The sequence below is a fragment of the Lissotriton helveticus genome, chromosome 12 (assembly GCF_964261635.1).
Source record: "Lissotriton helveticus chromosome 12, aLisHel1.1, whole genome shotgun sequence".
NCBI lineage: Eukaryota > Metazoa > Chordata > Amphibia > Caudata > Salamandridae > Lissotriton > Lissotriton helveticus.
In genome coordinates, this window is record NC_136073.1 from 465,077,050 (window position 1) to 465,104,542 (window position 27,493).

At 42.1% G+C, this 27,493-nt stretch overlaps 1 protein-coding gene across 2 annotated transcripts in view; it reads left to right on the top strand.

Annotated features, from left to right (window-relative positions):
- SLC12A3 (solute carrier family 12 member 3) overlaps positions 1-27,493 on the top strand; it is a 331,781-nt gene that overhangs the window by 90,470 nt on the left and 213,818 nt on the right. For both annotated transcript variants that reach the window (XM_078671397.1, XM_078671398.1), the window contains exons 10-12: positions 12,691-12,845; positions 17,717-17,824; positions 19,140-19,263. In XM_078671397.1, the coding sequence (XP_078527523.1) occupies positions 12,691-12,845; positions 17,717-17,824; positions 19,140-19,263 (387 nt within the window). The remainder of the gene's footprint in view (positions 1-12,690; positions 12,846-17,716; positions 17,825-19,139; positions 19,264-27,493) is intronic.

The window sequence follows — 27,493 nt, forward strand, 5'->3', positions numbered from 1 at the left end:
CGCGAAACCGCCGAAAATATGCCAAATCGGGCACGCGTAAATTACATATAGCCTATCACGTCAACGCTACTAAATAGACAGCACAGCGAAGACGAATCACTAGGCAGATGCCATAAAAAACTAAGGAATGTGCCAGCCGGACCCCTTTCTGAATTCTTTTTTTTTTTTAACGCATATGAGCTCGGAAGCTCCGCCCCCCACTTCGTGGAGGCGTAGGCCCGAGCCCTAAAAAGGGCTGCAATGTGCGTGAATCTGCATAAGACCGAAGTGATAACATCCTCCCTTTATTGACACGCACAGACAGGAGGTATTTATAGAGGCTTGAATTCAAAGAGAGATGTTGGAGGTTCTGCGGTGACAGAGTTTCTTTTTAAAAGCAACCCAGGTGCAAACACAAATGAATCCCTACCCCTTGCACGAAGGCTTTTAAGGTGCAAATGTGCACCGGCAGCTCCATCTATGGGTTATAACAAGGGCTCTGTCTGATAGCAGGAAATAAAGTTTGCATGCTTAAATTGTGAAATTGTAGTTTGAGGGAAAAAACAAGGCAACCTCGAACTTTAGGTCCCAACAATCGAGTCCATACTCTCTGTTTGATGGTGCAGAGCCCTAGAAGGCGCTGGCCCTGCTTACAGAGGGTGCACTGCGGCTGCGCAGCTTCAACACCTCCAAAGCACCGGAAATGAATGCTACCATGATGATTTACATGTGGTTTTGTGGTACAGAGATTAAGCTGTAATTGATTTAGAAGTATTAGCAGCAGATGGCAGTTATAGAAAACTGACATTAGGTGAGACTGTGGTGAGGGGGGGGATAGTTAGAGAACACGTTTTTAGAATCCCACCCACTGTATTTAGAGAGAACCACTACGAGCAAGCACAGAGCAAGAAGTGGGCAGGCGCCCTATTAGCTGACCTCCTGTCTGACCTTCACTGCATGTTGTTCATTACTACAAACGTAAGGGGGGGGCGGTGCCCTGTCATACAGACTGAAGACGAGCCAGTGTGTCTTAATCACAGGCCTTTAAACACAACACTGCCGGGCCCTCAAAGTAAAAAGGCTGAAAAGCTTGCCAACCCCCCCCCCCCCCAAATGAACCATACCCCGAACTAATAACAAACCGAAGATAAACATTGAGAGTAATCTAAAGCAACATGAACCATGAACTTTAAAAAATATAGCCCAGCGGAGACAGTGGTTGCAGCTATATGGCCTAGCATTAATAACGTGTCTTTACTATTTTCCAACATACTGAACCACTTTGTTTTAAATTTCACCTTTGTCCAAGCAGTCATTAAAAAGATTAGCTGGACTCTGAAGTATGCATTTTAAAAAGATTGTTCAGAGAACATTATAGTCCACTTCCAGGTGCATTGGGCCCGTCCATTCAAAAGGGGATATACGCTTCTGGAAAACAAACATTTATAACTTACAAGTAAAAAACTATTAAACACATTTTCAAGATAGTATGTAAAACTGACAATAGTAGCAACAACAACATTGCCATTATTTCATCTGAGTCAACCTAAACACACAGCAATCCGGGTAATTGGCAATACATCATATATTTACATAAATAAAAAACATACACAGTATGCAGCCTTAGAGAAGATACCACAGTCACAGGTCTGTGTAGCAAACAGATCCAGATGGTGCTAGGGGCGCAACTAGAGCCAAATTTCGGGGCGGGGTCTAAGATTTGGGGGTGGGGGGGCTGACCAGCAATAGTTAGAGTGGAGATGCAGCAGCTCTAGAAGGGGTGAAATAACAACAAAGCCTCATTACAAGCAAATGGTCTTTTTAGACCTGTGAAGTACTCGGGTGCGGCTCTGTGTGTGCCCGGGAAGCTGTCTCAGCCCGGGCTGCCTTACACCACGGGGGGCTGAAGCCCTTTGATCCCAATGGGCGTTGCGCGACTGGAGGGTGCTCATGTACACAAGGGTGGTGAAAGACATAATGAGTTATGTACATGAGGAGGAGGGTCTCCAATTGAATTACTCTCCATCACAAATCCGTTGGGGGTTTGCAGTGATGTGACTGTTCAATGTATGAGTAGGGTATGTAATTTAACAATGGGTTCACTGGAACGGACCACCCTCGGTGCATTGTTTTCAGATATGCACAGAGTGGCCCATCTGATTCAATTTTGTGGGTGTGCCCTCTGTGACCAAGCAGTGCCATGTTTGTAGAAATGCACAAGGTGACAGCGCAGTGCCACATTAGCGAGATTCACGAGGCGCAACTCCTGTGCCAGGTTCCTATGTATGCACAGGTGACACCGCTGTGCCAGGTTCATGGAAGGCAGTCACCCCGCAGTGCCAGGTCTGTGGCCGTGCAAGCAGTGGGTCCAGAGCACCAACTCCACAGAGCCAGGTTCGTGAGTATGTGTGCAAGGAACATGTAGTGTCAAAGCCACGTTCACACACAAATGCAATGTCTGCACCCAGGAAACACCGAGCCAAACCCTCGATCAATAGGCACAGTTCAAGTCCACCCAGCACCCTCAAACCAGCTCCCGGGCCCCCGATCCTCGTGCGCTGCCCTGCAGCCATACAGCCACTTGATGCGCGCGTTCTGCTCGATGACCGAGGGCCCGCTGTGCGGCTGCCTGTGCGGCTCATCCTCCTGCAGCCCCTACTCGCCGCTGTGTCGGCTGAAGCCGCTGGCTAAGGTGACCATGCTGACGCTGCGCACCCTGGCAGCGGGCAGTTCGGCTGAGAAGCGCTCTCGGCCTAGCGCCTCAATGACCTCTGGCTCAACTCCAGGAATGCATGTGTTTTGTAATGTTTCACTGTGAACGTTACCTGTCAATTTTCTTGTTCTCAGGCGACATGCAAAATAAAGAGAAAGAACAAGCTGGAGAAAATAAGGCTGACAGCAGAGTGAGAGGAGGAGCGTGTCTCCTATTGTTACTTCAATTAAAAACAAGCGCTGAAAGACAAACGTTTCCCTTGCGGGAGCAAGCAGGGGCACCATCTGCTTCGAAAGCACGAGTGCAATATTTACAAACAGATGGCACTGCTGCTCGCTCCCGCAAGGGAAATGCCAAACATGCACGAGTACCAATAGCAAACAGTGTAAAACATGCACGAGTTTGAAGAAAAACCGGGAGTGATTCCAAAAGGTCACTTCAAAGCAGCGCTTGCGCGCTGCGTAGGTTAGACCTAAAAATGATTGAATCTATCTCGATCACCCATCATGATTGGTCAGACCATCACATTATTACCTTCCAAATTCCGTCAGCTAGAAAGAAAACGCACTTACAGCAATTCAAGAGACACGAAAAAGCTCAACCTGAACAATCTAGCTTCCCATTGTGAGAAAGTTCTCAATCCTCCCAATAACATTTCAGACATCAATGACCTCACTGCTCACTACAACTCCACGATGACCTAAGTCTTCGACCAAGTAGCCCCACCAAAACACAAAATAATACCAGACAAAGACAAAAACCCATGGTTCAACAGAGCCCTGAGTGAAGAGAGACTAAGATTAACTGAACGCAAATGGAGACAACATCCCTCCCCCCTCCAACTCAAACTACTTAGGAAATCTAGAAACTCCTATAACAAAAGTATTCTACAATCAAAAAAGACTTCTTCAGATCAGAACTAGACAATGCCAAAAATAGACAGAAGAAACTCTTTGAAATTCTAAAACCACAATCTAACAAATTGGCCAAAACCGCACTCTTGACTTCAAAATCACAGCTTAGTAGTGAAGAATTTTCTTCATTCTTCGCAGCAAAAACTAACTCCCTCCAACTCGAGCTGAGGACGGCAGCAATTACCTCAGCTATCCTAAAGAACACACAAGCTGAAAATCCTAAACAACTTGATCTACCTTTGCCCAATAAAAACTCTCATTGGTCTACCTTCAAACCTTACGATCTCGGTGACATCACCAAAACCTTAGCAACTATCAAACCCAATAACCACTTCAATGACCCTGTCCCCTCAAACTGCCTACCCCACATCTACCATACAATCTCCCCTCCTCTTGACCAAAATCATCAATGCCTCGTTAGCGCAAGGTCACATCCCGGATTGCCTAAAGATTGGTCAAGTCACCCCTATCTTAAAAAACCGACAGCAAACACCTCCGACCCTAATAACTTCCGACCTATAACCAACATTCCCATGCTAGCCAAGGTCCTGGAAAAATGTGTTCATCAACAACTGAACCAACACATCACAGATTTCATACTGCTGAACAACTGCCAATCGGGTTTCAGACCCGGCATAACACAGGAACAGCAATTCTGCATATAGTAGACAACGCCCTCCTCGCTCTTGACTGTAATGAAACCTGCCTACTAGTCCTGCTCGACCTCTCTTCAGCCTTCGACACAGTCAATCACAACAAAATTCTAAGAAGACTGGAAAACAGAATGGGTTTATCCGGCACAGCCCTTCAGTGGTTCAAATCCTTTCTGGAAAACAGAACACAATTATTCATGGTGAATAAAAATCTTTCTCCCTCTTCACCCAACCTACTAGGAGTACCACAAGGCTCAACACTATCCCCCGCGCAATTCAACCATTATGTCGAACCGCTAACCAAACTACTACAGCAGGCGAATATCTCCTACCACATGTGCGCGGACGCCACTCAACTTTACATCAAGATCACTTCCATTGAATCAAGCTCTCGAAAAGACCGTCCACTGGTGAAAGAGTAACTTCCTCAAGCTAAACTCGCAAAAATTGGAATTTCTCTTAATCTCCCCCCCCCCTAAAAACTCTCTGGAGATAAAGGAATGAACCAAGATGATCACTGCTCTAAATTGCACGCTGATTCTGGTGGACTCCACCAAATTGCTTGGAGTTACACAGGATAAGAACCTTAACATGCAAACACACATCAACCTGTTGGCTAAAAATGCCCACTTTCACCTCAGCTATCTCAGAAAAATGAAACCATTCATCAAGAACCCTGACCTCAAAATTGCAGTTCAGGCTTTAGTCATCTTGAGGTTCGAGTACTGATGTACTACCCTCTCGGGGCTTCCCAAAATCTCAACAGCCCCTTTAAAAGCCTGGCTCAACGCAGCAGCAAGACTGCTAACAGGATCTAGGAAATTTGACCACATATCACCACACCTGAAGGCACTCAACTGGCTACCCTACGAAGCTAGAATACACCTAAAGATGGCCTGCATCACTCATAAAGCTCTACACCACAATACCCCCCAGTACCTATCCCAGAAACATACTTTATCTGGAGGAAACAGACACTCTAAGAGCTCCGACAATCTACTCCTGAAACCCTCTTGCTTCCGCAAGAAAAAAACTTCTGACAGAGCATTCTCTGGAGCGGCACCAAGAATATGATACTTGCTCCTGGCATCAGAAAAATCTCATCTACACCACTATTCAAAAGGGAAGCAAAATCATTCCTGATGAGCAAATTCCTCCCTTAATTCCGCACCTTCCTGACAGTATGGGGCCCTACTATCACACCAGCTATTTCACTGACATGCAAGGCACTGAACCAGTCTGCTACTTCAAACTGTTTTCTACACTCCCCTTAATGACTCCCTCGCAACCGAACTTGTTCCTACTGCCCCGAACAAATCATCTCTATTAATGCTTCTGCTACCTGCCAAACCTTGTTAAAAAAATGTTGATACTTTCTCTGCTCTGTTTTTGCAAAATGTTTTGTACCTACTCTGCTTTGTTTTGTAAAGCGTTCTGAAGCCCTACTCTGGGTCTTGTTTGCGCTATAAAAATAAAAAGTTAATAAAAATTCAACCTCAGACAGTCAAAACCCCATGCTCTTCCATTCATTGAGGCCACTGGAAGAGAGCACCCGCTCTCTCAGGCGTAGTGGAGGATGACAAATGTCTTCCGGACAACTGGAACACTGACACAACCCATAGGCTCGCACCAGTGGCTCAACATATACCATGCAGAATTAAGCTGTCAGCACCTGGTACACAGATAGTCTCAGGAAAAAAATGATGCAAAACCTCTGAGAGAATGATGGAAACATTATAACGCTAATGCCAAGGCATTCTAAAACAGGCATTCTAGAAAATGCTATACTGTCAAAATAGCCAATAAGGCTCATCTGGAAGACAAGCTAGAGAGAGCAGGAAATACATCTATGGAAATCTTTAAAGTTGTTAAAAACTCTACGTCTCCTGAGACTTGTTTCCAGACTTCAACAGCCTTCAGCTTGGTGGAAGTGATCAGCTGCCTGTCTATTTTCATAATAATATCTCGTCAATCTAAGCTAGCCTTGCACTCAGTCTGAAGTGGTTTTGATGAATGTAATGCAATCAAGTATAGCTACCACAACTATATAGACAATCACTCACTACAAACACACCCCCTTGAAGGGATCATTAGTAGCTATACACAGCCTAACATCAGGATCTCCATCCGATCCCTGCCCTCGCAACCTATTAGCATTAGGGGCAGGCATCGTTAGCCCACTGGCTAATAAGATATTTAATGCATTGCTGGTAGCAGGCTAAAATCTTGCCCCTGCTTAAGAAACCCTTGACGGACCTGGGAGAGCAATTCAAATATAGACCAATATCGTAACTAACTGCCCTGTCTAAAGTGCTAGAAAACATGTAAATCGGCAGCTCTCCCAGTACTTACGAAACCAATAACTTGCTCCACCCGAGCCAGTCCGGATTTAGATCCAGCTTCAGCATGGAGACGGCTCTATTGGAGGTTGTTGAATACATCAGAGGCACCCTAGTTGCTGGTGGGAAGGCAGTACTGATCATGTTAGACCTGTCTGCGGCCTTTAATACAGTCCTCTGCGCCAAACTTCTAGAGCATCTCCAATCCATCGGTATAGTTGGTCAAGATTTGGACTGGATGAATTCCTTTTTAGAGGGTAGAGGACAAGAGGTATGGATCCCTCTCTTCAGAGTCCTGTGAACTGTCAGTGGGAGTGCCCCCGAGTTCAACCTTGAGTCCTATATTATTTAATGTATATCTTACCCCATTAGCTCAACTGATCAAAGCCTTGGAAGCAAAAGTCATCTCATAAGCTGATGATACTCAGCTGCTGTTCTCCTGGGCAGGGAAGCAGAGATCCCGGGTGAATCCATCAGATCCTGCCTAACCGCTGTCTTCCACTGGCTAACCACCCAGCAACTTAAATGCAATGCAGACAGAACCAAAATACTATTTGTTAGATTTGGGGGTCTCTGGTTAGCACAGGTATGCACTTGTGACAAACAGGGACCCTCTCCTCTAGTCACGGCAAGGGACTTACTCTAGAGAATAACCCCTGCTCACCCTCTAGGTTGCGTGGCGCGAGCAGACAAGGCTGATCCCTGAGCGTTATAGGTTAAGCATTTATGACAGTTACACAGTAATCAAAAATGACCCACCACAAATGGACACCAGTCTATGTTTTATAAAAATTCGTATGCTTTATGTAAATATATGTTTCTATGCAGGTTTACAGACAAGACCACAATAACGTTTTTAAGTGAGGCCACAGTACTTTAGTATAAAAGAGTTCTTTTAAATGCTTATTTTTTTGGGGTCCTGTGCGCTTCGTGCTGGCTGGGCGACCCGTTCGTGGCAGTTTGTGCTTTTAAATGAGTTAACCAAACGTTGCGGACCCTGTGGTCCGATGCGAACACAGACTCAGTTTGAGTCGCACAGTACCTTTAAGGATGGAGTTCGTCGCGTACAGATGCGGCCACAGGTGAAGGCGTGCCCAGGACGGGGTCGGCGGCTTTCCACTGGCAGTCCGGCTCGTAGGAGGCCTCGAGGTGCGAGGCGTGTGAGCGGGACTGCGGGGAGAGGTGCAGACGATCCGGGGCTGTCAGCGTTCATGGGGTGAGGCGTCTGTTAGGCGTATGAGGCGTACTTCTTCCGTACGCGTTGTTGGTCGTGTCGTACCTTCGATCTGCAGGGGCGCGATGTTCCAGGGCAGGCAGGCGCGGCACGGGGCTTCTAGTACGGACCATTCCGGAGGCTCGCCAGTGTGCGGTGCGGCAGGATAGGGACAGTCTTCCTCCTTCAGCTTTCCCAGTTCCTTCTCCTCAGGCAGAGGGTTCTTCTTGGTTCAAAGCAGGATCTGATTTCTTAGGAGCAGGGTTCCTACATTTATAGCACAAATCCTTTGTTCTTGCAGGCCAGGGGGGCCTTTGCCTAATCCAGTCCAGGCCCAGAGCACTTTGTTTTGAAGACTCTGGCTTCTCCTTTCAGTGAGCAGGGCAGGGACATCAGACGCTCCGCAGGAGATGGAGCCAGCATTGTGGTGACAAGTACAGTCCAGGAGTACTCTGTTGGCAGTCTTCCCCTCTCTCCTCACAAGGTGCAGGGCAGAGACGTCAGCCGCTCCCCAGGGGGCGGAGCCAGCATTGAGGTGGGAGAGCACAGCCCTATTCAGAGTCAAGGGGCACTCCCCCCACCCATCCTTGTGTAATCCCTCTATTCACCACCTGTCAGCCCCAGACCTGTCAATCACAGAAACCAGACAGCAGATACACATCCTAGCAGAGGCGGGCTGAAATGGTTAGGCAAGCAAATACTAACTTTCTAAAAGTAGTATTTGCAAACACAGGATATTAAAATAAACTTTACTAAAAGATGTATTTTATTATTCTGAGTTCAGGCATACTAAACTTGACTTTCTACCATGTTCCCTGAACCTGCTGGGATTATAGGGTGTAATAATTCCAGCAGCCCATTCTGGCCTATGAGAACAGGTAGTCTTACAATAGTGAAAAACAAAAATGGCTGTAATTCACTATTAGGACATGCCACACACATCAGGGCTTGTCCTACCTTATGCTTGCAATGCACCCTACCCTTGGGCCCACGATAGGGGTGACTCACATGAAGTAAAGGGAAGGTTTAGGGGCTGGCAAGTGTGTGCACTTGCCCAGCCAGCATGATAGTACCAGACTGCACGCAGGTTTTGCAATGGCAGACCTTAGCCACATTTTACAAGGCTGCTCCTGTGGGTGGCACAACCAGTGCTGCAGGCCCACTAACAGCATTTGTATTTACAAGCCCTGGCACTCCTGGTGCACTTTACTGGGGTCTGACAGTAAACCAAATAAGCCAATCATGGAAACGAATCAATGTATACACTTTTCATAGGGAGCACTTGCACTGTGGCACTGATTGGCAGTGACACAGTGCCCTGAGCAGCTAACACCAGCAAAACATATGAGGCACATCAGCAAAAAGTGGATGGGAGACTCACGCCAAGGTGCCAGGTCTAACACTATTCTTCAGTCTTAACCCCTGGAGATATTGCAGACCTCCTGGCCAAATGCCGTGCCTCCTCCTCGGGCCTTAAGGGAGGAGCAGTGAAGAATTTGGGTGTCAAATTTGATGACTATCTATCTTTTCATCCACAGATTAAAACTGTAGTAGGTACATGTTTTGAGCTACTGCATATTTTAGGAAATTATTTTAATTTTCTTTCATTCTCAGAAAGGAAGGTGGTTGTCGAGGCACTTAAACCCTCGATGCTGGACTACGGAAATGCCTTATATTTAGGACTTCCCGACTACTTGATCAACAGACTACAGGTGGTCCAGAATACAGTGGCCCAAAGTCTCCTTGGCCTTCCTCTGAGAACAGGTGGTGCATCTGTGGGCTCTCCATTGGCTTCCAATGAAGAAGAAAATCTTATTTAAAACACTTGTTCTGGTCAATAAGGCATCTCATAACACAGGTGCAAGCTACCTCGGGAGAAAGAATTCGTTTCTATGTCCTCCCAAGAAACCAACGATCAGCAAATTGTCTCCTGGCCAGAATCCCTAAGATTCTCCGTACCAGAGCTGGGGGACGGAGTTCTCCTTTTGCCATCTGCATGGAACAAGCTTCCCCTTGAGATACCGTCAATTGAAGCAATCTCACTGGTTAAGAAAAATGTAAATGCTGGCTCTTTAAGCAAGAATAGTTGGCTTAACTTCACTCTGTATTTCTGTCCTGTGAACACAGCGCCGGGGCGCTCCTCAGAGTAACCGTGCACATACAAATCACTTTTCATTTATTCATTCATTCGCTCACTTGCCTTTCATAGAATCATCAGGACTGAGCATTCTGAAGCTGCCAACTTGGATTACTAGCAAAATATGATATGTGTCATGTCTCTTTTGGTGACCCCAGATGATGGTGGAAAAATCTCAAAAGTGACAACTGAGGTCACCAATAAAATGCCAGAAGAAATCTGCAAGAATTAAACTGTAAGATAGAAGTAACACAAAGGGTCTGAATGTTAACTGAAGGTTATTCAAACTAATCTATCCCCCACTCCTGCATGCACATGTTGTCAAAACAGAGCTAATATGTTGAGCCTATTTGACTGCAGATTGCTGGGGCACTTCATGAGCAGCCAAAAGTGTCTCTACTTTCTGCTTCCTGCTAGAGTGGTCCAGTCAACCTCCGGTGAACCTTTTCATTGAGCCACACTCATTTCACTTTAGTTGAGTTTTGTGACTTACTTTGAAACAGCAGCGCCCAGCAACACTTAGCAAGCCTTACCTATCTGGCATGTTGCACAAGGGGGTTGGACCCATGTAGTCAGTGGGACCTGGGTGATTAATTGAGGTATATATGGGGGGTCCCAGACCAAACAAACAAATCTTATTTAGTAATCACATATTTTTTGAATAGATCCAAAAACAAAGCAAATGAGGGTGCCGAGTGTTTTTATTTTCACTGCACCATGAAACATTAAATGATTGAAAAATCAGAGGTAAAGTACACAAAATTCAATGCGCCCACAAGGGGAGGGAAGGAGTGCAGGGAGGGGAATACATTTCAATAGGTTATACATCACTAGTCAAAGTTCAGAAAAACATTGAGCATAAATACTCTAGTCAAATCATAATTAACATTGATCCACATAGGAGAGGTCAAAGAAAACGGCAAATGTCTTTCAGATCCTGATAAAAATACAGCGTAGGACAAGGCACCACTCTACCCCCCACTTCCCTTCACGTCCTGACGAAGACCCACGCAGTAAGGATCCACTATCCTACATTTTCCGGGTCGAAACGTAGACATCTACAACCAAGAACTCCTAACCCCAGATTGATATAATAATCATTATAGGAGTTTCTTTCACGTGAAATGTTTTGTTTGACATTTGCCGTTTTCTTTGACCTCTCCTATGTGGATCAATGTTAATTATGATTTGACTAGAGTATTTATGCTCAATGTTTTTCTGAACTTTGACTAGTGATGTATAACCTATTGAAATGTATTCCCCTCCCTGCACTCCTTCCCTCCCCTTGTGGGCGCATTGAATTTTGTGTACTTTACCTCTGATTTTTCAATCATTTAATGTTTCATGGTGCAGTGAAAATAAAAACACTCGGCACCCTCATTTGCTTTGTTTTTGGATCTATTAAAAAAATATGTGATTACTAAATAAGATTTGTTTGTTTGGTCTGGGACCCCCCATATTTACCTATCTGGCAGCCTGTCTGCAAAAAATCCTCTGCTGGCTTGCTTAATTGCGACACAAATACTGCAGGCCATGCTGGTCTGTTCTGTGTGCGGGTACTCATGTGAAAACTTGCTCCATGGCTTAGTATAGCAACTGGTCCCTTCCGTACAGCTGCTTTCTATATGTGTCATGTCTCTTCTGAGGTCATACAGAAACATACTATGCAACAACTCTCCCAAGTGATGTTAAGTGACCCCGCCCTGCATGGTTCCCTAAGACATGTCTAGCTGTGTCATGTGTATAGGAGCCACAAGCCCAGCCCTATTTTACAGAACGCCGCACTCACCGGATGCAAGGCATATTCTCACATCTACTTGCGTGATCATCATTGGCTGTAAGATGTTTTTGACACCATACATTTGGGGCCTTGGTTTGACTGTGTTTTTTATATGTTGATGTTGAGTTACTGAATATGAAGGCAGAGAGCTGCAGGACATAGAAACTCCTCAGATTATTGAGTTGTTTAGTAAAGAGAAGGAGTCAGAGAATCTCAGGAAATTTTATCCCTTTTTTTTATAGGGAGGATCTGCATGTTAGATCTTTAACGTCTTCTGTTTGTCTTCAGAGGTAACTCCAGTCCTTGTTTGATCTGTATCGCTTTGAGAACTGAATGGGTCATTTAGTCCTTTTTAGTATACCTTGTACACGTGCATTACATGTACCTCAGTCTATTGAAAATTAAGGATAGCCAGGTGTCCTTATTTATAGAAATCAGATGTGTGAAGAATTGAAGCTTAGTTTCCACCGCAATACTGTAAGTTGTCTTTGATTTCTAGAAATTCATTAATTGAAATTCTTATGTTCTACTGTGGAGTTCTGGTGCATTAGACTACCTCCAGCCCACCACTTCTTAACCAATGAACAAAGGGTTTTGAATGAGCTGAGGCTGGCCAACACATGGCCCCCGCTCTGGCTGCATTGCCGAAACACAGCCCATTGGCGGGTGTTGGTTAGGAAATAAAATTCAGGTAGGCTTTCGTGACTGCCATTTCCCTTTTGTGAAATTACAATACAACTAACTGCATCAGTTCAAGGAAATCACAAACACAAGGGAAAGCATTAGTTAACCAAAGGTCTTCAGTGTGGGATATAACTTAGGTATCAGATTTAATGTTTAAAATGTAAAATAAAGTATGTTACAAAAAGGATGCAATTAAGTCTGTTAAACATAATTAGATGAACATTTTAGTATCATTGTGAACATTACCTTGATGGAATGAACATAGTTCTCTCTTCCAGGATCCTGTGTAATCCGGGAGGCCTCGGGCAGTCTCAATGATACAGTTCCCATTGATTCCGTGGACTGTGAGGGGCTTGGTTGCAGCTACGGGTGGAATTTCACTGACTGTGCGCAGAAGCAGACTTGCCAGTATGGACTCAGCAACCAGTATCAGGTAGGATGAATGTACAAAGACAAGATTGTTTTCTATGTATTATTGCCTGAAAACCCACCCAATAACTATATGCCTCTAATTGATGCATAATTAAATAAGGACAAAGTATTGTGACTTCACATAGTAACACTTGCTATCTGAATTGGCATGGTTGAAGACATTCAGAACCAAATAGCCAGTTATCAGGCATAAGTTAACATACTTGTAAAGAATGGAATCAATCTATGCATGACTAATTCAATTCAATTCAATTCCATTCAAGGCATTTCTTAAGGGTATGGCTACCAAACGGGCTTCTCAGTGCTCAAAGGTATGGCAGACTCCTAGAATATCATGATTACACAAACAAGTAGGTTTTCAGCTGTTTCCTGAAACTAAATAAATTGTCATTCTGCCGAGGCTAGAGGAAGGGAATTTCATAATTTGGGAACAAAGCAGGCAAACAAGCGCCCCCACTCCTGGCCCTATTTACCATTGGGACGACAAGCAGATTTAGGTTCCTGGTGGATCTTAAGTCTCTTGTAGAACAATAAGAGTGAATCAAATGATGTAGGATCTGTATCTCCTTCCTATACAGAGCAACTGAATCTTTTTTTGTATCAACAACTTATGTAGTGAGGCTAATGCCGACGAAGCTGCCTGATTCTGTGGGATTCTCAAGAGAATCCCGGCAGCAGTTTGGGTCACCTGGAGTTACTTGGTCACGGATTTCAGACTGCCTAAATATATGGAGTTTTCATAGTCCAACCATGATAGTACAGGCCCTGGACAACCACTCTTTGTGCAGGGCATTGCAGCCATCTTAGCAGCTTGGCCGCTTTATTTCTAACTGCCATATTATCTGGTTGCATGACCTGCATTTAGATGGAAGACACTTCGGGTCGAGGCTGTGGTAGCCGTTCTTACCAAATGGCTGCTTTTAATGGTGGAGTTCTACAGTTGAGTAACTAATCCTCTTATTAGGTGAGCGGGCAGTGGTTCCGGCTCCGGCTGGACATCGATGGGCGCAGATGGGCTTGCTTTTGGTTCACCCGCTGAGCATCGATGCCCTGACCCTCACTGAGTAGAGAGGCCAGTTTGAACAACCTGAGTGCTAACAAAAATGGCACTTTCAACTGTCTGAACAATGACTACTGGCACTGAACAAGGCTAGAAAGTTTAATGCTAAGCTCGAATGTGCTGAAAAAAACCATAATTTGAGATGATCGATCTTGATCGCATATTTATTTATTTTATTTTAGCGATTTGTATAGCGCCTGGTGACCCAAGGGCATCCCCGCGCTGTAAGGAGATTGTTTATCCTATAAGGAGAGGGAGGGAGGAGGAACGATTATTTCATAGTGTGACATGTTATCGAAAACAGTAGCCAATGTATAAATGCAACACAATGGGGTACCCACAATAAGGACTATGTGGGGCAAGATAAGACTCCTGAGTTAACATGACATGAATGTGACAATTATTATTTATTTATATACATTGTATTTGAGAACTACGCTCCATGGCTTTCGTCTATAAGGCAATTCGGCATATTAATAGAAATAGCAGTTTACAATCATTCATAACTTTTCCAGCCATATTAAAGTTTTCGACTATAGAGAATACCCCCTCATCCTAACCATGGTAAATGTCTAAAGCATTGATACGGTAAGTTATATGATAAACTATACCTGTGTACAGCAATCGCCTTTTCACTATTTCATGTTTGCAGAGTTCTCACTCCATTTCCCTTTGTGATCACTGCTTCTGCTTTTGTACTTACTGTTAGGGTACTATTAAAGCTGCCATGAATATAACCTCAATTGTTTGTTTTGCTAAGATTCTGCATTATAAAAAAAACTAATAATTGGGGTGCAAATATGTTCTTTTTAATTAGGACATTGACTTTGACTGTATGATTGTGTGTATAGATCAGTTTGGGATCACACTTAGCCCTGAAGAAGGCCATCATCAACCCTTTGTGGCGTAGTGTAGGCAGAAACATGGTGCAACAGGCATGCTAAAGTAATTGCACTGAAGGCAGTGCCATAAATGAAATTATTTGGTTTACCTTCAAGGTGAGTTTAGCCATGTAGATTCCTATGATTATCTAGTAATGTTTCATAGGAAAGAGATATGGCAAAATAGTTTAATTGCATCCAGCAGAGCAGATGATGCATATTTGTTCACTTGAGAGCTGTATCTGGAGACAGACTTTCAGTACTCTGCAGGCATTCCCAGAGACAGTCTTTGAGTACTGTGCTATTTCATAAGACTAGTAGTGTGTATCTCAGTGTTCCAGCAGAATGGTTGTGAATGGGAAACATCCTTTACAACGAAACATTTACAACGCAGTGCTTTTACAACGCAGGTTTTACAACGAAAACCATTACAACGCATTGCGCTGGGGGGCACTCTAGGATAGGGAATAGATTTAATTTACTATCCAACACCTTCCCTAGTGTCCACGGGGACTGGAGTTGGAATAGTAAATTAAACTATTCACTATCCAGCATCCCAAAGCGCTATGCGTTGTAAAGGTTTGCGTTGTAAAAACTGCGTTGTAACAGCATGCGTGGTAAAAGCATGCGTTGTAACGTCATACATCCGTTGTGAATGCTATGACAAGGTTGTAGGAGAAAGAGAGTATTGAAGAATGGCAGCCGACAGGTATTGAGTTACCCTGATGTGGGTCAGTACACTGGTTGTTAACGCTATATCATGGTAGGAGACAAGATCTGTGTGCTAAGTTGGTGGGCACAAAGTCAGTGTGTTAGTACTTAGAAGGTGCATCAGGAGACAGACTGTAATTAAATTTGTACTATGCCAAGAGTTTGGCTGTGAGTACCTGCCTGGGTAGCCTGCCTGGAGGGAAAGTGTGAGCATCCCGTGGTGTGCCAGGAGACAAGCTATGACTGAGTACCAAAGGATGCCAAGGTAAAGTCTGTAAGTACTGTTGACCGAGCAAGGCTACAAATGCCCTGATGGTGTGCTAGAAGAGAAGTCACGATGTGTGCCATTGTGGTGGGGCAGGAGACAGGCTGCGGGAGTACCTCAGTACTCCATGATTATATTCGCGACCAAGCATTGCAGAAAATAATCTGTGAGTATTGTGGTTTGCAATGGGACAGGTGGCGAGTATCCTAGTTATCGGGGCCATCCAAGTTTAATCTGTACTCGGGAAGCAGGGTGTGAGTACCATGGTTAGCCAGGGAGCAGAGTTTTCGAGCATAACCTGGCTTGAAGAGAAAGGTTGTGTTTTTTTTAAATATTAAACATTGGGTTCAGTGTTGCAAGAGCTGGAACTAGCCATAGTGCCACACTGGCATTTTACTGGTAGACTTGAAGATACTTTCACTACATCTGGATGGGCTGTCATGACCCAAACCTGCCCCCATTCTATCTATGGGCGCCAATGTGGGGCTGGTATGAACTTTTTTTCTTTTTAATTACGTTTAGGAAATGCTGTTAGTTCTACATCTTCTAGTACATTGGGTTGGCATCCGTGGCCATCTCACTTTTATTCTATCATTCATATCAGTTTCTGACGTGAAGCAAGTGATTGAAGCAGCGTGGCTGTACATGGTCAGGTTTTAATAAAACATGATGCATTCTGATCCAGTCAGTATAATCAGGGACACGCCATGTGCATTATTGGCAGGCAGGCAGGCACTCTAGGCAGGGTTCTAATTTTTTTTTATTTGGATGCTTGTGGGTTTTATGTTTCATTCTGAATGCAGAACTAAATGTATTAGAATGTACCATGCCTGACATAGTACAACTCCAAAATCCATCATTATCAGAAATGTGGCATGCTGCTTATATGAAGTAAAATGAAGCACTTGTATTGACATTTCCATAATACACTGCAATCCAAGCTGGGATCAAGGGAACACTTAGCATAGCAATGGTGCTGACGTGGGAACTCATTCTATGATATTTTTATGTTTCACCACCCTTTGTTCAACATATGTCTACGCCCATAGAGTGTACCAGTGATGCCTCTTTAAAGATTAATACCATTGAGCTAAACACAGAGATTTTACTGTCCTGCTAATATTTTTCCATGTCACAGTAAGTAACATTATAGCATCTTACTGTGTCCTTCCTCGAACTCTTTCTTTCTTGACTTCCACTTATTCCCCTCTACTTTTGCTTGTCTTTTACTCAGCTTTGAACCTCATATCAACTTCCATTTCCCAATCGAATCTTACAAGTGCCCCTCCTTGTTGACTACAAATCCCCCACTATTTTACGAATGCACCATGTTGACTTAGAAACTTTCATGCTTTCCCTCCACTGTTCTGTGGTATTGCTTTTATTTTCCGCCCCCCTTCTACTCTTCTGTGCATCCCATCATGGCTTCTATTCCACCCCCCCACACACACTTTTGGATGCATGCCATCTTGACATTCAATTCCTCGCTCTCTGGTTTACACAAAATCTCCATTTTGACTAACATCACACCCTGTCTGCTGTTCTGAGCCGTCCATGTTGATTTCCACTTCTTCCATTGTGATAATCCTGGCTCCTTGTGGGGACTTTCATCGAGTTTTCTGTGAGTCCCATCCTGATCTCCATTCCTTCCCCTCTGAGTTTGCCAACTTGACTCCCAATCCTCCCTCTCTGGAGCCCCGAGTTGGGCCTTTCCTTGCTCCATCTCTGTTCTCAAGAGCCCACCATCTTAAATTCGACTTTCTTCCTTCTGACCTACAGTGAACGCCATTTCGACTTTCACTCTCACTCCCATTGGCCCACTTCCCTCCCCTCTTTACATGGACTCTGAAGTGAACATGTAAATAAATGTACTTTATGTCTTTAAAGACCATTTTTGTAAACTGTGAATGCTCCAGTTTTGGCACTGTAACAATGCAGGGTTGACTCTGTTGCAGACTATGAGTATGGTGTCTGGATTCGCTCCACTGGTCACCGCTGGGATTTTTGGAGCCACTCTCTCATCTGCCTTGGCCTGCTTAGTTTCTGCCCCCAAGGTCTTCCAGGTAGGCGATGGCTAATTTACATTTTATATATTATTGTCCAATCATTTTTATTCTATATTCTTTGAATATTTATAGCAAAGATATTTGCTATTAGAAGGTGGGCATTACATTTTGTTGCAGTACACAAATGTACTTATTTAGGTATTAAACCAGCTAGTTCTAAAGTTACAGCCCACATTATTATGTGCAGACTTCGTCTATATACTTGCAAGTTGCTTGGCTGGACGTTGAGTTAAATGCTTACCACAGAACATAGATTTATGATGTCTGCCTCACTAACACATGGTTCACTCACAGAAATCCCACGCAAAGATCAAGCCAGTGTAGGGGTTTGGTATTGGCTTTGCATACGTTCTTGGTAACAGTTTTGAACAGGACCACAAAGAGCTATTGATTTCATCCAACGTTTAAAGGAAAATCATTTTTACTACTCTACTAAACCTTTACTGTTAATTGAAGAGTTGCAGTTTTTACGAAGTTATCACACTGTCTGGATATTAAACTTATTGCGGTCTATTCAAGTGTTAAATGTCCACCAGCGTTGTACCATACACCCGACTTCCTGACTATGCCTTGACTGCTCCCTCCTGCTTCCCCTGAGCGAGACAGATGCCTGACCTTCAGTTAACCATGGGAGAGGTGCCTGACCTTCAGTTGTTAACCTTGGGAGAGCTGCCTGACCTTCAGTTAACCTTGGGAGAGGTGCCTGACCTTCAGTTAACCTTGAGAGAGGTGCCTGACCTTCAGTTAACCTTGGGAGAGGTGACTGGCCTTCAGTTAATAACCTTGGGAGAGGTGCCTGACCTTCAGTTAATAACCTTGGGAGAGGTGCCTGCCCTTCAGTTAACCTTGTAAAAGGTGCCTGACCTTCAGATAACCTTGGGAGAGGTGCCTGGCCTTCAGTTAACCTTGGGAGAGGGGCCTGACCTTCAGTTAACCTTGAGAGAGGTGCCTGACCTTCAGCTAACCTTGGGAGAGGTTTCATATCTACTTACTTTTACATGAAATAAGACTTGCTTCCATGTGAATAGTTCAGATTAATCATTTAGTGAATTATATTTCTACACGCCAAAATGGTTAGAAGCAAAAGGATCCAAAATGCAAATTTGATAATAAAAAGATGTTGGCTTTAATCAATTGATATACATTTGTATTTGGCTTTGATTATCTTTTTGTAAAAACATGAAGAGGAGGAGCAGGTTCCTCCTCCTTGCACTTCCCCCTCTTCTGGAGTTATGAACTGTACATGTAAATTATGTTAGCAAATTGTAATTACTCAGGTTTGTAACTTTTCTTCTGTACTTGGTGTTTACAGTGCCTGTGCAAGGATAACCTCTACCCCGTAATAGGATTCTTTGGCAAGGGGTACGGGAAGAACAACGAACCCATCCGGGGTTATATACTGACATTTATTATTGCCATAGCTTTCATTCTTATTGGTAAGATCATTAGATTGTGTTTTAATTATGACATTGATGCCAGTTAAAAACTGTTTCTTTTGTTATTTGACGGATATATCTTTTTTTTGTTTAAGAAGTTTTTATTAAGTTTTCAGAACAGAACAATACAACGATGAAAGCAATCATGAAAGAAACACATTATAATATGTAAAAAATCTGTAAGCAAATAATATTCAAAATGTAATGTGAAGAATGAGAATCAAACGTTGAGAAAAGAAGGGATGAAAAAGAAAAGAAAGAAGAAAAAGATAAAAAGGAAGGAAGAGAAGGGGAAAGAATGTCCAAGATTGTATAAGAAAGAAGTATAGAGAAAAAGAGAAAGAAATTAGTGTACAGGAGCATGAGTAGAGAGATATGTCATAAAAGGTAGCCATAAAAGATCAGATTTAATTTTTTGAGAAAGGGGCACCGAGGAAACAGTAGCAATCCTGTGTTCATCACATATGAAATTCAACCAAGTTAATAAAGATATTTTTGAATTATCTTTCCAAGCTGATAAGATTACTTTAAAAGCTAATGCTAATACATTTTGTAGCGATAATGTAATGTTGCATTTTAAAATTGACATGCAAATAGTCCAAACAGATTTCCAAAACGATAAAACAGTAGAACACTCATAAAGTTGATGTTTCAGTGTGCCCGTAGCATTGGAACAAGACCAGCACAATGAAGATGAAGAGGATGAAAATTAAGAAATACAAACAGATGTAATAATAGCTATATTACTTAAAAATAACAAGGACCCCCTGATTGTGGATCAAATTCCTGGGTCAGGGTAAAACACACAGTGAAAAATAACAATCCCAGGCCTTCTAATATAAGAGACAAGCAATGTGCAACAGCAGAAAAATAAACAAACTATACGAAGAAAGGTTTACTTTGTATACAAATCACACATTTTTAATAAAAATACAAAATCTTTAAAAACAATAATATTTAACAAACTGCCAAAATTTTTATCTATAAAATCATATGTCTTGATCAGAAGAAGTTTATATGGTGATGGTTTCTTCAACGCGTTTCGACACAGTGAGTGTCTTCATCAGGAAAGTACCATCAAAATAGAAAATCGAAAATTAAAAATAAACATTTTATATCTACTCTTTTAAACATTTTAAAAGATTATTTTGTTTTAAAAAAAACATCATACATGGCTGGCACAAACATTGCTTTTGTCTTCATAAAATCTTAAATAAGCCGCTTTTATATTCACATTTAATAGCTCTATTATAAATAAAATACAAAGATTGGGTAATTCTAGCAGCAGCAGAAACTTTGAATAACTTAGACCAGACCCTATCCCAGGTCGAAATAGAAAAAGAAGTCAACAAGTCAGCTTCCAAGCAGTTTCAACAGGGGATTTGGGTCTTTCATTAACACTTGATAATAACAACTTATATACAAGAGCGGCTTTAGGTCTGTGTGTTGGAAGCAATAGATATAACGGAGTGGTGGGAGTAAGAAATGGTGAATCCTCTGGAAGATCAAAAGTAGCTAAATGTGATTGTAGGGCATTGGAAATTAAATTAAGGTATATTCATTGAGGCAAGAGTCAGACAAGTCTTATTGTACTTGTAGGTCAGGAAAAGGGATACAAATATTGTGAGATAGTAGTTGGTGCACATAACTAATTCCCTTTTCTTTCCAATATTTGTAATAGAAAGATTTACCTTTATATTTAAGAAATGTATTATACCATATAATAGAGGATAAAAAACATTGAAACGGAGTAAAACCATTAGAAAATGTGCTGTATAAGAGATTTTGAGAATATTTTAGAATAGGGTCATGTGACAAAAATGTACTATTAGACATAAAAATGACATTTTGAAATGAAAAATCTTTTAGTAAGGAACGTTCAAAAATAATCCATTTAGGAATAGGAATGTCAGCAAAATCATAAGATAAAGCAAAAGATTGTTTAATCAAAAAAAGCCGAGTGATATGGTTTAAAATTTGGAAAGTGAACACCACCCTCACCCTTGGGGCGAATAAGTTTATTAAGAGCAATTCGTGGGTGTTTCTTATTCCACAAAAATTTTATACAGGCTGAGTTAATTTGAGAAAAGTAAGAAAGGGGGATCCGAATAGGTAACATAGACAGTGTGTAAAGAACATGAGGGACTATCATCATTTTAATAGTATCCAATCTGCCCCACCAGGAGAGGAATAAGTGGGACCATGTAAGGAGGAGTGATTGGATTTTAGTGAGTAATGCCTGAAATGTATGTTTAAGTGTAGCATTAAGAGATGAAGAGAACCAAATACCAAGGTACTTGATTGTTGAGGGGCACCAGGTAAAATTGGTATCATTAAACATGAATTGGTAACATATAGAGTTCAGGGGTAAAACTTCAGTTTTAGAGAGGTTTAGCTTATATCCAGAAATACTAGAATACAAGGGGACTTCATTCAGAAAATTATGGAGTGATTCAACAGGGTTAGACATATAAATCAATATATCATCTGCATAAGCAGATATTTTAGTTTCTATAGAATTATATTTGAAGCCAGCAATCTGTGAATTAACACGAATACGCTCCAGGAAGGGTTCCAGGCATAGGATAAATAATAAAGGGGAAAGTGGACATCCCTGTCTTGTACCTCTGGAAAGGGAAAAAAAATTTGAAAAGTGATTATTAACAAAAATACTAGCCCGAGGACCAGAATATATTAGTTTAATAAAAGAAATAAAAGAGGGTCCAAAACCAAACCATTGGAGAGTAGTAAACATAAACTGCCAGTTAATACGGTCAAAGGCCTTTTCGGCATCTAAAGACAGGGCTGCAAGAGGTGACTTGTATTTTTTGCCATATGAGATAATGTTAGCAAACATTCGAGCATTATCAGATGCTAATCTGCCTTTCACAAATCCAAGTTGGTCAGTTTTAATCAATAAGGGGATTACTGTTTAAAGTCTGAACGCAAGAAGTTTGGCAAAAATTTTGCAATCATAATTTATCAAAGATATGGGACGATAATTTTAACAGTGGGAGTGCTCTTTATCTGGTTTAGGAATTATAATGATTAAGGCATCCAGAAAGGAGCCGGAGGCTTTGGCATCTGTAATAAAAGAATTAAAAAGTGTCAAAAGTTTGGGAACAAAAATGGAGATAAAGGTATTGTAAAATTCAACAGACAGACCATCAGGTCCCGGAGCTTTAGATTTTTTTAAGGATTTAATAGCATTAGTTATCTCTTGAGGTGAGATGTCTCTCTCTAATACATTAAATTCATCAGGTAGAGAGGGGGGAGATGGGAGACCAGAGAAAAAAGAATCCAAATTGTGAGTAGTGGGAAAAGTGTCATCAGAATACAGAGATTGATAGTATTTATGAAAAACCTTGGCAATATCTTCATCAGAGGATACTAATTTGTTAGTAGATTCATTAAGGATACAGCCAACATTTTTACGTTCAGATTTAATTTTCAAATAGTTGGCTAGCATCCTACCCGATTTATTTTGACCTCCAGGATATTTAGATTTTATTTTGAGCAAAACATTGCAGGCTTCGATTGTAGCGAATTTATTACGGTCGGATTTTGCTTTAATCAAATCATGAAGAGCAGAAGGTGATCTAGAGGTGAAATATGTATGTTCTAATTGTTTAAGGTGTTGTAATTGATCTTCATACTTTTTTCTCGTAGTTTTCTTTTTTTCCGAAACATATGAAATGGTAAAGGCACGAAACGAGGTCTTAAAAGCATCCCAATTGTTAGGGACAGAGGTGTCTGCTTTATTATTTAAACTAAAAAAATCATTAATAAAGGAGGTAGACTCTTTAATAAAAACAGGGTCAGACAATAAAAAATTATTACGTTTCCAGCGACTAAATTGAGATGAGGTGAGTGATAGATCTAATACAGCATGAACGGGTGCGTGATCGGATATAAAAATGGAACCAATGTCAGATGATTGAATAGAAGGAAGTAGAGATTTACTATCCAAAATATAATCAATTCTGGATCTAGTGTGGTGTACATTGGAAAAAAAAGTATATTCAAGCAAATCAAGGTTACAAATTTTCCAAACATCCTATAAGAAACGTGAGGCAATGGCCGACTGGAATGCTTTATGAGATTTATCAGGGTTAAATTTGCATGTGGATAATCTATCAGAAAAAGGATCCAACCATTGGTTAAAATCACCAGCAACTATAATATTTGGATAATCTACAGAAGAAAGTAACATTTTAATGTCGTGCCAAAATTTAGGGTCCGGTTTTACAGGGCTATAAATATTTAGTAAAACCAGAGTTTTATTTTGCATCACAATCTTTGCCATTACCCAACGTCTATCATCATCACATTGTGTAGATAAAATGTGTACTGATAACGATTTATGAAACAAAATAGCTACACCCCCTTCTTACTAAAAGCAGGAGAATAAACAACCTGACCCACCCATTGCCTTTTTAACTTAATAGATTCCGTCTCAGTACAATGCGTTTCTTGGAGAAAAGATATCTGAGAACCAAGTTTAGATAAATGGGACAGTACCTTTTGCCTTTTGACTGGATTCCCAAGACCACAGACGTTCCACGTAACAAACTTACACATAATGGAGGGAGAAGAGGGTAATACACGAACGGAGGTAACACACATCAGGAGTAAATCTACCAAAAAAAAGCACACACCACATAAAAAATTTATATGTGAAAAATGGTACACAAAAGCACACTTTACCAACACACACCTGGAATAATGCGAAGACAATTAACAATACAAAACAGGTATTAAAAATGTGAGGAAGACAATAATTAGCAAATGCTAAAATAATAGATAAAATATAGTAGAAGAAGGGAAAAAGAGGGAGAGAAAGAAAAGAGAAAGGAAGTAAGAAGAAAAAGCAAGTGAACAGATCAAGGCATAGCAGCCAGGTCTGTAAAGAAGAGAAGTCGGAACAGTAGGAGCTTAGTGGCGCCAAAGGGACACGGACCTCAGTGATAGGTATAAAGGAAGTTATAAAGAACCTCATGAAGTGAGGGGAAAAAAATAAAAATAAATAGGAGATCATGAAGCAGACGTATGCATTGGATATTAGAGGAATGTTCCTAAAAAACAAAAAAAAGGCAATTAGTAGTGTCCATTCCAGTAGGTGAAGCAGTCTGCAGATATAGTCTGAGTTTCCCCGGGTCATCAAAGGAGCGTGAGCGGCCATTGTGGGTAATCTTGCAGAGACAGGGATGGAGGATTCCATATTGAATATTAAGTTGTCTCATTTGAGGACGTAGAGCTAGGAATACGTGCATTGGTTGCATTTGAAATATCCTGAGAAATGAAAATGTTATGGCCAGACCAGATGAGACGACGCTTAAGCTTGACAGCCTTCAGAACATGCATCAACTCAGTAAATTCGAGAAATAACATTATGATGCCGGGTGGTTTAGTAGCATTGGGGTTTAGCCGACCCAAGCGGTGAGCTCTTTGTATGTTGAAGAGATTTGTTGTTGGTTGAAGCTCTAAAAGTTCTGGAAGGAATTTCTTTAAGAATGATACCATATCTGAACATTTTCCGGAAGACCATAAAGGGCGTAGGTTGTTTCTTCGATTTCGATTTTCAAGGTCCTCAGTATGGAGCTTTAGGTTATGTATTTCCTGCTCTAGTAGAGGAAGTTTTAAAGAGACGTCATGTAAATCACTAACACGTTGTTCCAGATCCAGAACTTTGCCTTCCATAATCATCCATCTTTCCTCAATTTGTTTCAGTTTTTCGTTGGCCGCGGACATGAAAGGTTGGAGCCCACGGACTTCATCCAAAATAGAGTCTAAAACAGGATTTTGTGGGGAATGAATAGGAGAAGGCGGGTCATTTTTATGTGTCTTCGGTTATATCCCAGATATAGATGATCTTGTATTGTGAATATCATTGGCCATGTTTGAATGCACAAAAAGTCACTATATCGGAGGAAAAGCAAAAAAAAAAAGATGTAGATCAAATCAGACTTGGTTACCAATATAAGTCATTGTGTGTCAAATGTGTGATTCAAAATGATCCTCCAAAAATGAAAGAAAACAGTCAAACTTCAAGAAGGTTCCTCATAAAGTAAATGTTGACACTAGTCCATAGCATAGGAAAGAGCAAAAACATGTGGTAAACAATGGTAGCAAGATGTTGGTCGCATATTTGATGCACAGACGCAGTTACCAGGAAAGACACAGCCAGTTTATTGTTTGAATAAAGAGCACTGATGGGTAGATGTAAGTAGGCAGAAAAGGAAAAATCCGCTGTGATATAAAGTGGCGGGAGCACTAAATGATGTTAGTAATAACGGCGGTTATGCTGTGGTGAGGTTGTTTCTGATATGGGCTGCCACTTCAACCACTACTAGAAATGTGGTCTTCATACCACTCGTTTCAGACAGAGTAGATAAAACATGTGGCACTGTAAGCAAACAACCACCTTCATTGCAATAGCAATAATTGTGCCCCTTGCAAAAGTAGTAAAAAGAGTCAATACTGCGTTTATGTTTTTGGGGCTTGCATTACAACTCTAATTACATGTTGCAATAAAGGTAATAGTATCCAGGCAGGTTCTTGATAAATATTACTAATTATTTTCCACAGCACAGTAGAATGCTGTTCGACACCAAATTAAGGATGAAAAAACTGTTGCAGTGCTTTAGGAGGGTGTCGGAGACAAGATTTCAACAAAGCTGGCCGGAAGAAAAAGAACGCAAGCGCCGTATTTCAAAATGGGTGAAATCACCGCCGCGGAAAAAAGGCTCACCGTGCAATAGAAAATGCTCGTATAGCGGTTCTGGGATTCACCGCATCCTTAACGAGCCGTGACTGCCGTCCGGAGGTAGACAAGGCAGCAAAACGAGGCTCCGTACTGAAATGAAGCACCGCGTCGATGCGGAGCTCGCAGCAGCTCAAAAAAGCTTGTATACTTAAATATTTCTCCTCCCTATTGCTATCTCCAGCAGCCTTTAGGGTGGCACCAATTTCAGGCTTGCTAATTACTTGTATACGTCAACCACAGGAGGTAATTGTGGGTATTTTTATTGAATGATGTCAGAAATGGGGGTCTGTAGTTTGTAGGTGTGTACCCTGTCCAAGCAGGGACCCTTCTCTCTAGTCAGGATATGGGGATTACACACCCAAGATAACCCCTGCTCACCCCTCCAGGTAGCTTGGCACGAGCAGTCTGGCCTGTCTCAGAGACAATGTGTAAAGCATTTGTACATAACACGCAAAGTAAGACAGTGAAAAGCCTACAAATGGACACCACACAAGTTTAGAAAAAGCAAGCAAGACCTCGATGACAAAAATCCAAAATAAACAACTCAAAATATCCCTTATAGAAGATTACAGCAATTCTATCCATAGAACTCTATGGATGCGGTGATTTTACACAAAGTACCATCAAATGCGCCAAAATTTCACAAGGAAAACAGCCGCAGTGTGGTGGTTTCGGACTTCGGAGACATGGTGCACTGGCCTCGGGCTGCAGCAGTTTCTTCAGCTGTGGGCATGGGCTGTGTCGATTTCTTCAGCCGCACATCGGTGGTGCGTAGAAATTTCTCCCACACGGCGGTGCTATGTCGGAAAAAAGAGGTTGTGGAATTGCGAATCGGTGATTTTGATGGTTTTAAAAAGCAAAACAACCTCCAAGAGCCCAGATTGGAAATGGCACCACAAGGCAGGTCATAACTCCCAGCAGTGGAATTCAGGGATGCTGTAGATGAAGTCTTTGATGGCCCTGAGACTTCTTAACAGGAGGCAAGCACGCACAAGCCCTTGGAGAAACTTCACAAGCAGGATACACATCAAAGTCCAGTCCTTTTCCTCTCCAAAGCAGAAGCAGCAACTGCAGGCCAACCCAGCAAAGCAACACACAGCAAAGGGGCAGTACTCCTCCTCACAGCTATTCAGCTATTTTCCTTGGCAGAGCTTCCAGAAATGTTCTAAAAGTCTAGGGTTTTAGGTCCAATACTTATAGGCCTTTTGGTCCTTGAAGTAGGCTTACTTCAAAATAAAGTGATTGTTGCTTAGAAGTTCCTGCTTTGGCTCCAGACGCACTCTGGGAGGGTGGAGACTGCATTGTGAGAGGACAGCCCAAGCCCTATTCAGATGTGAGTGACAACTCCTCCCACCACTCTAGGAAAGGAAGACCCATCGGCCTGGTGATGGCCCATCAGGCTATGTAGGGCACACCTCAGCTTCCTTTGTGTTACTGTCTAGAGTGAATGCACAAATAGGCCCC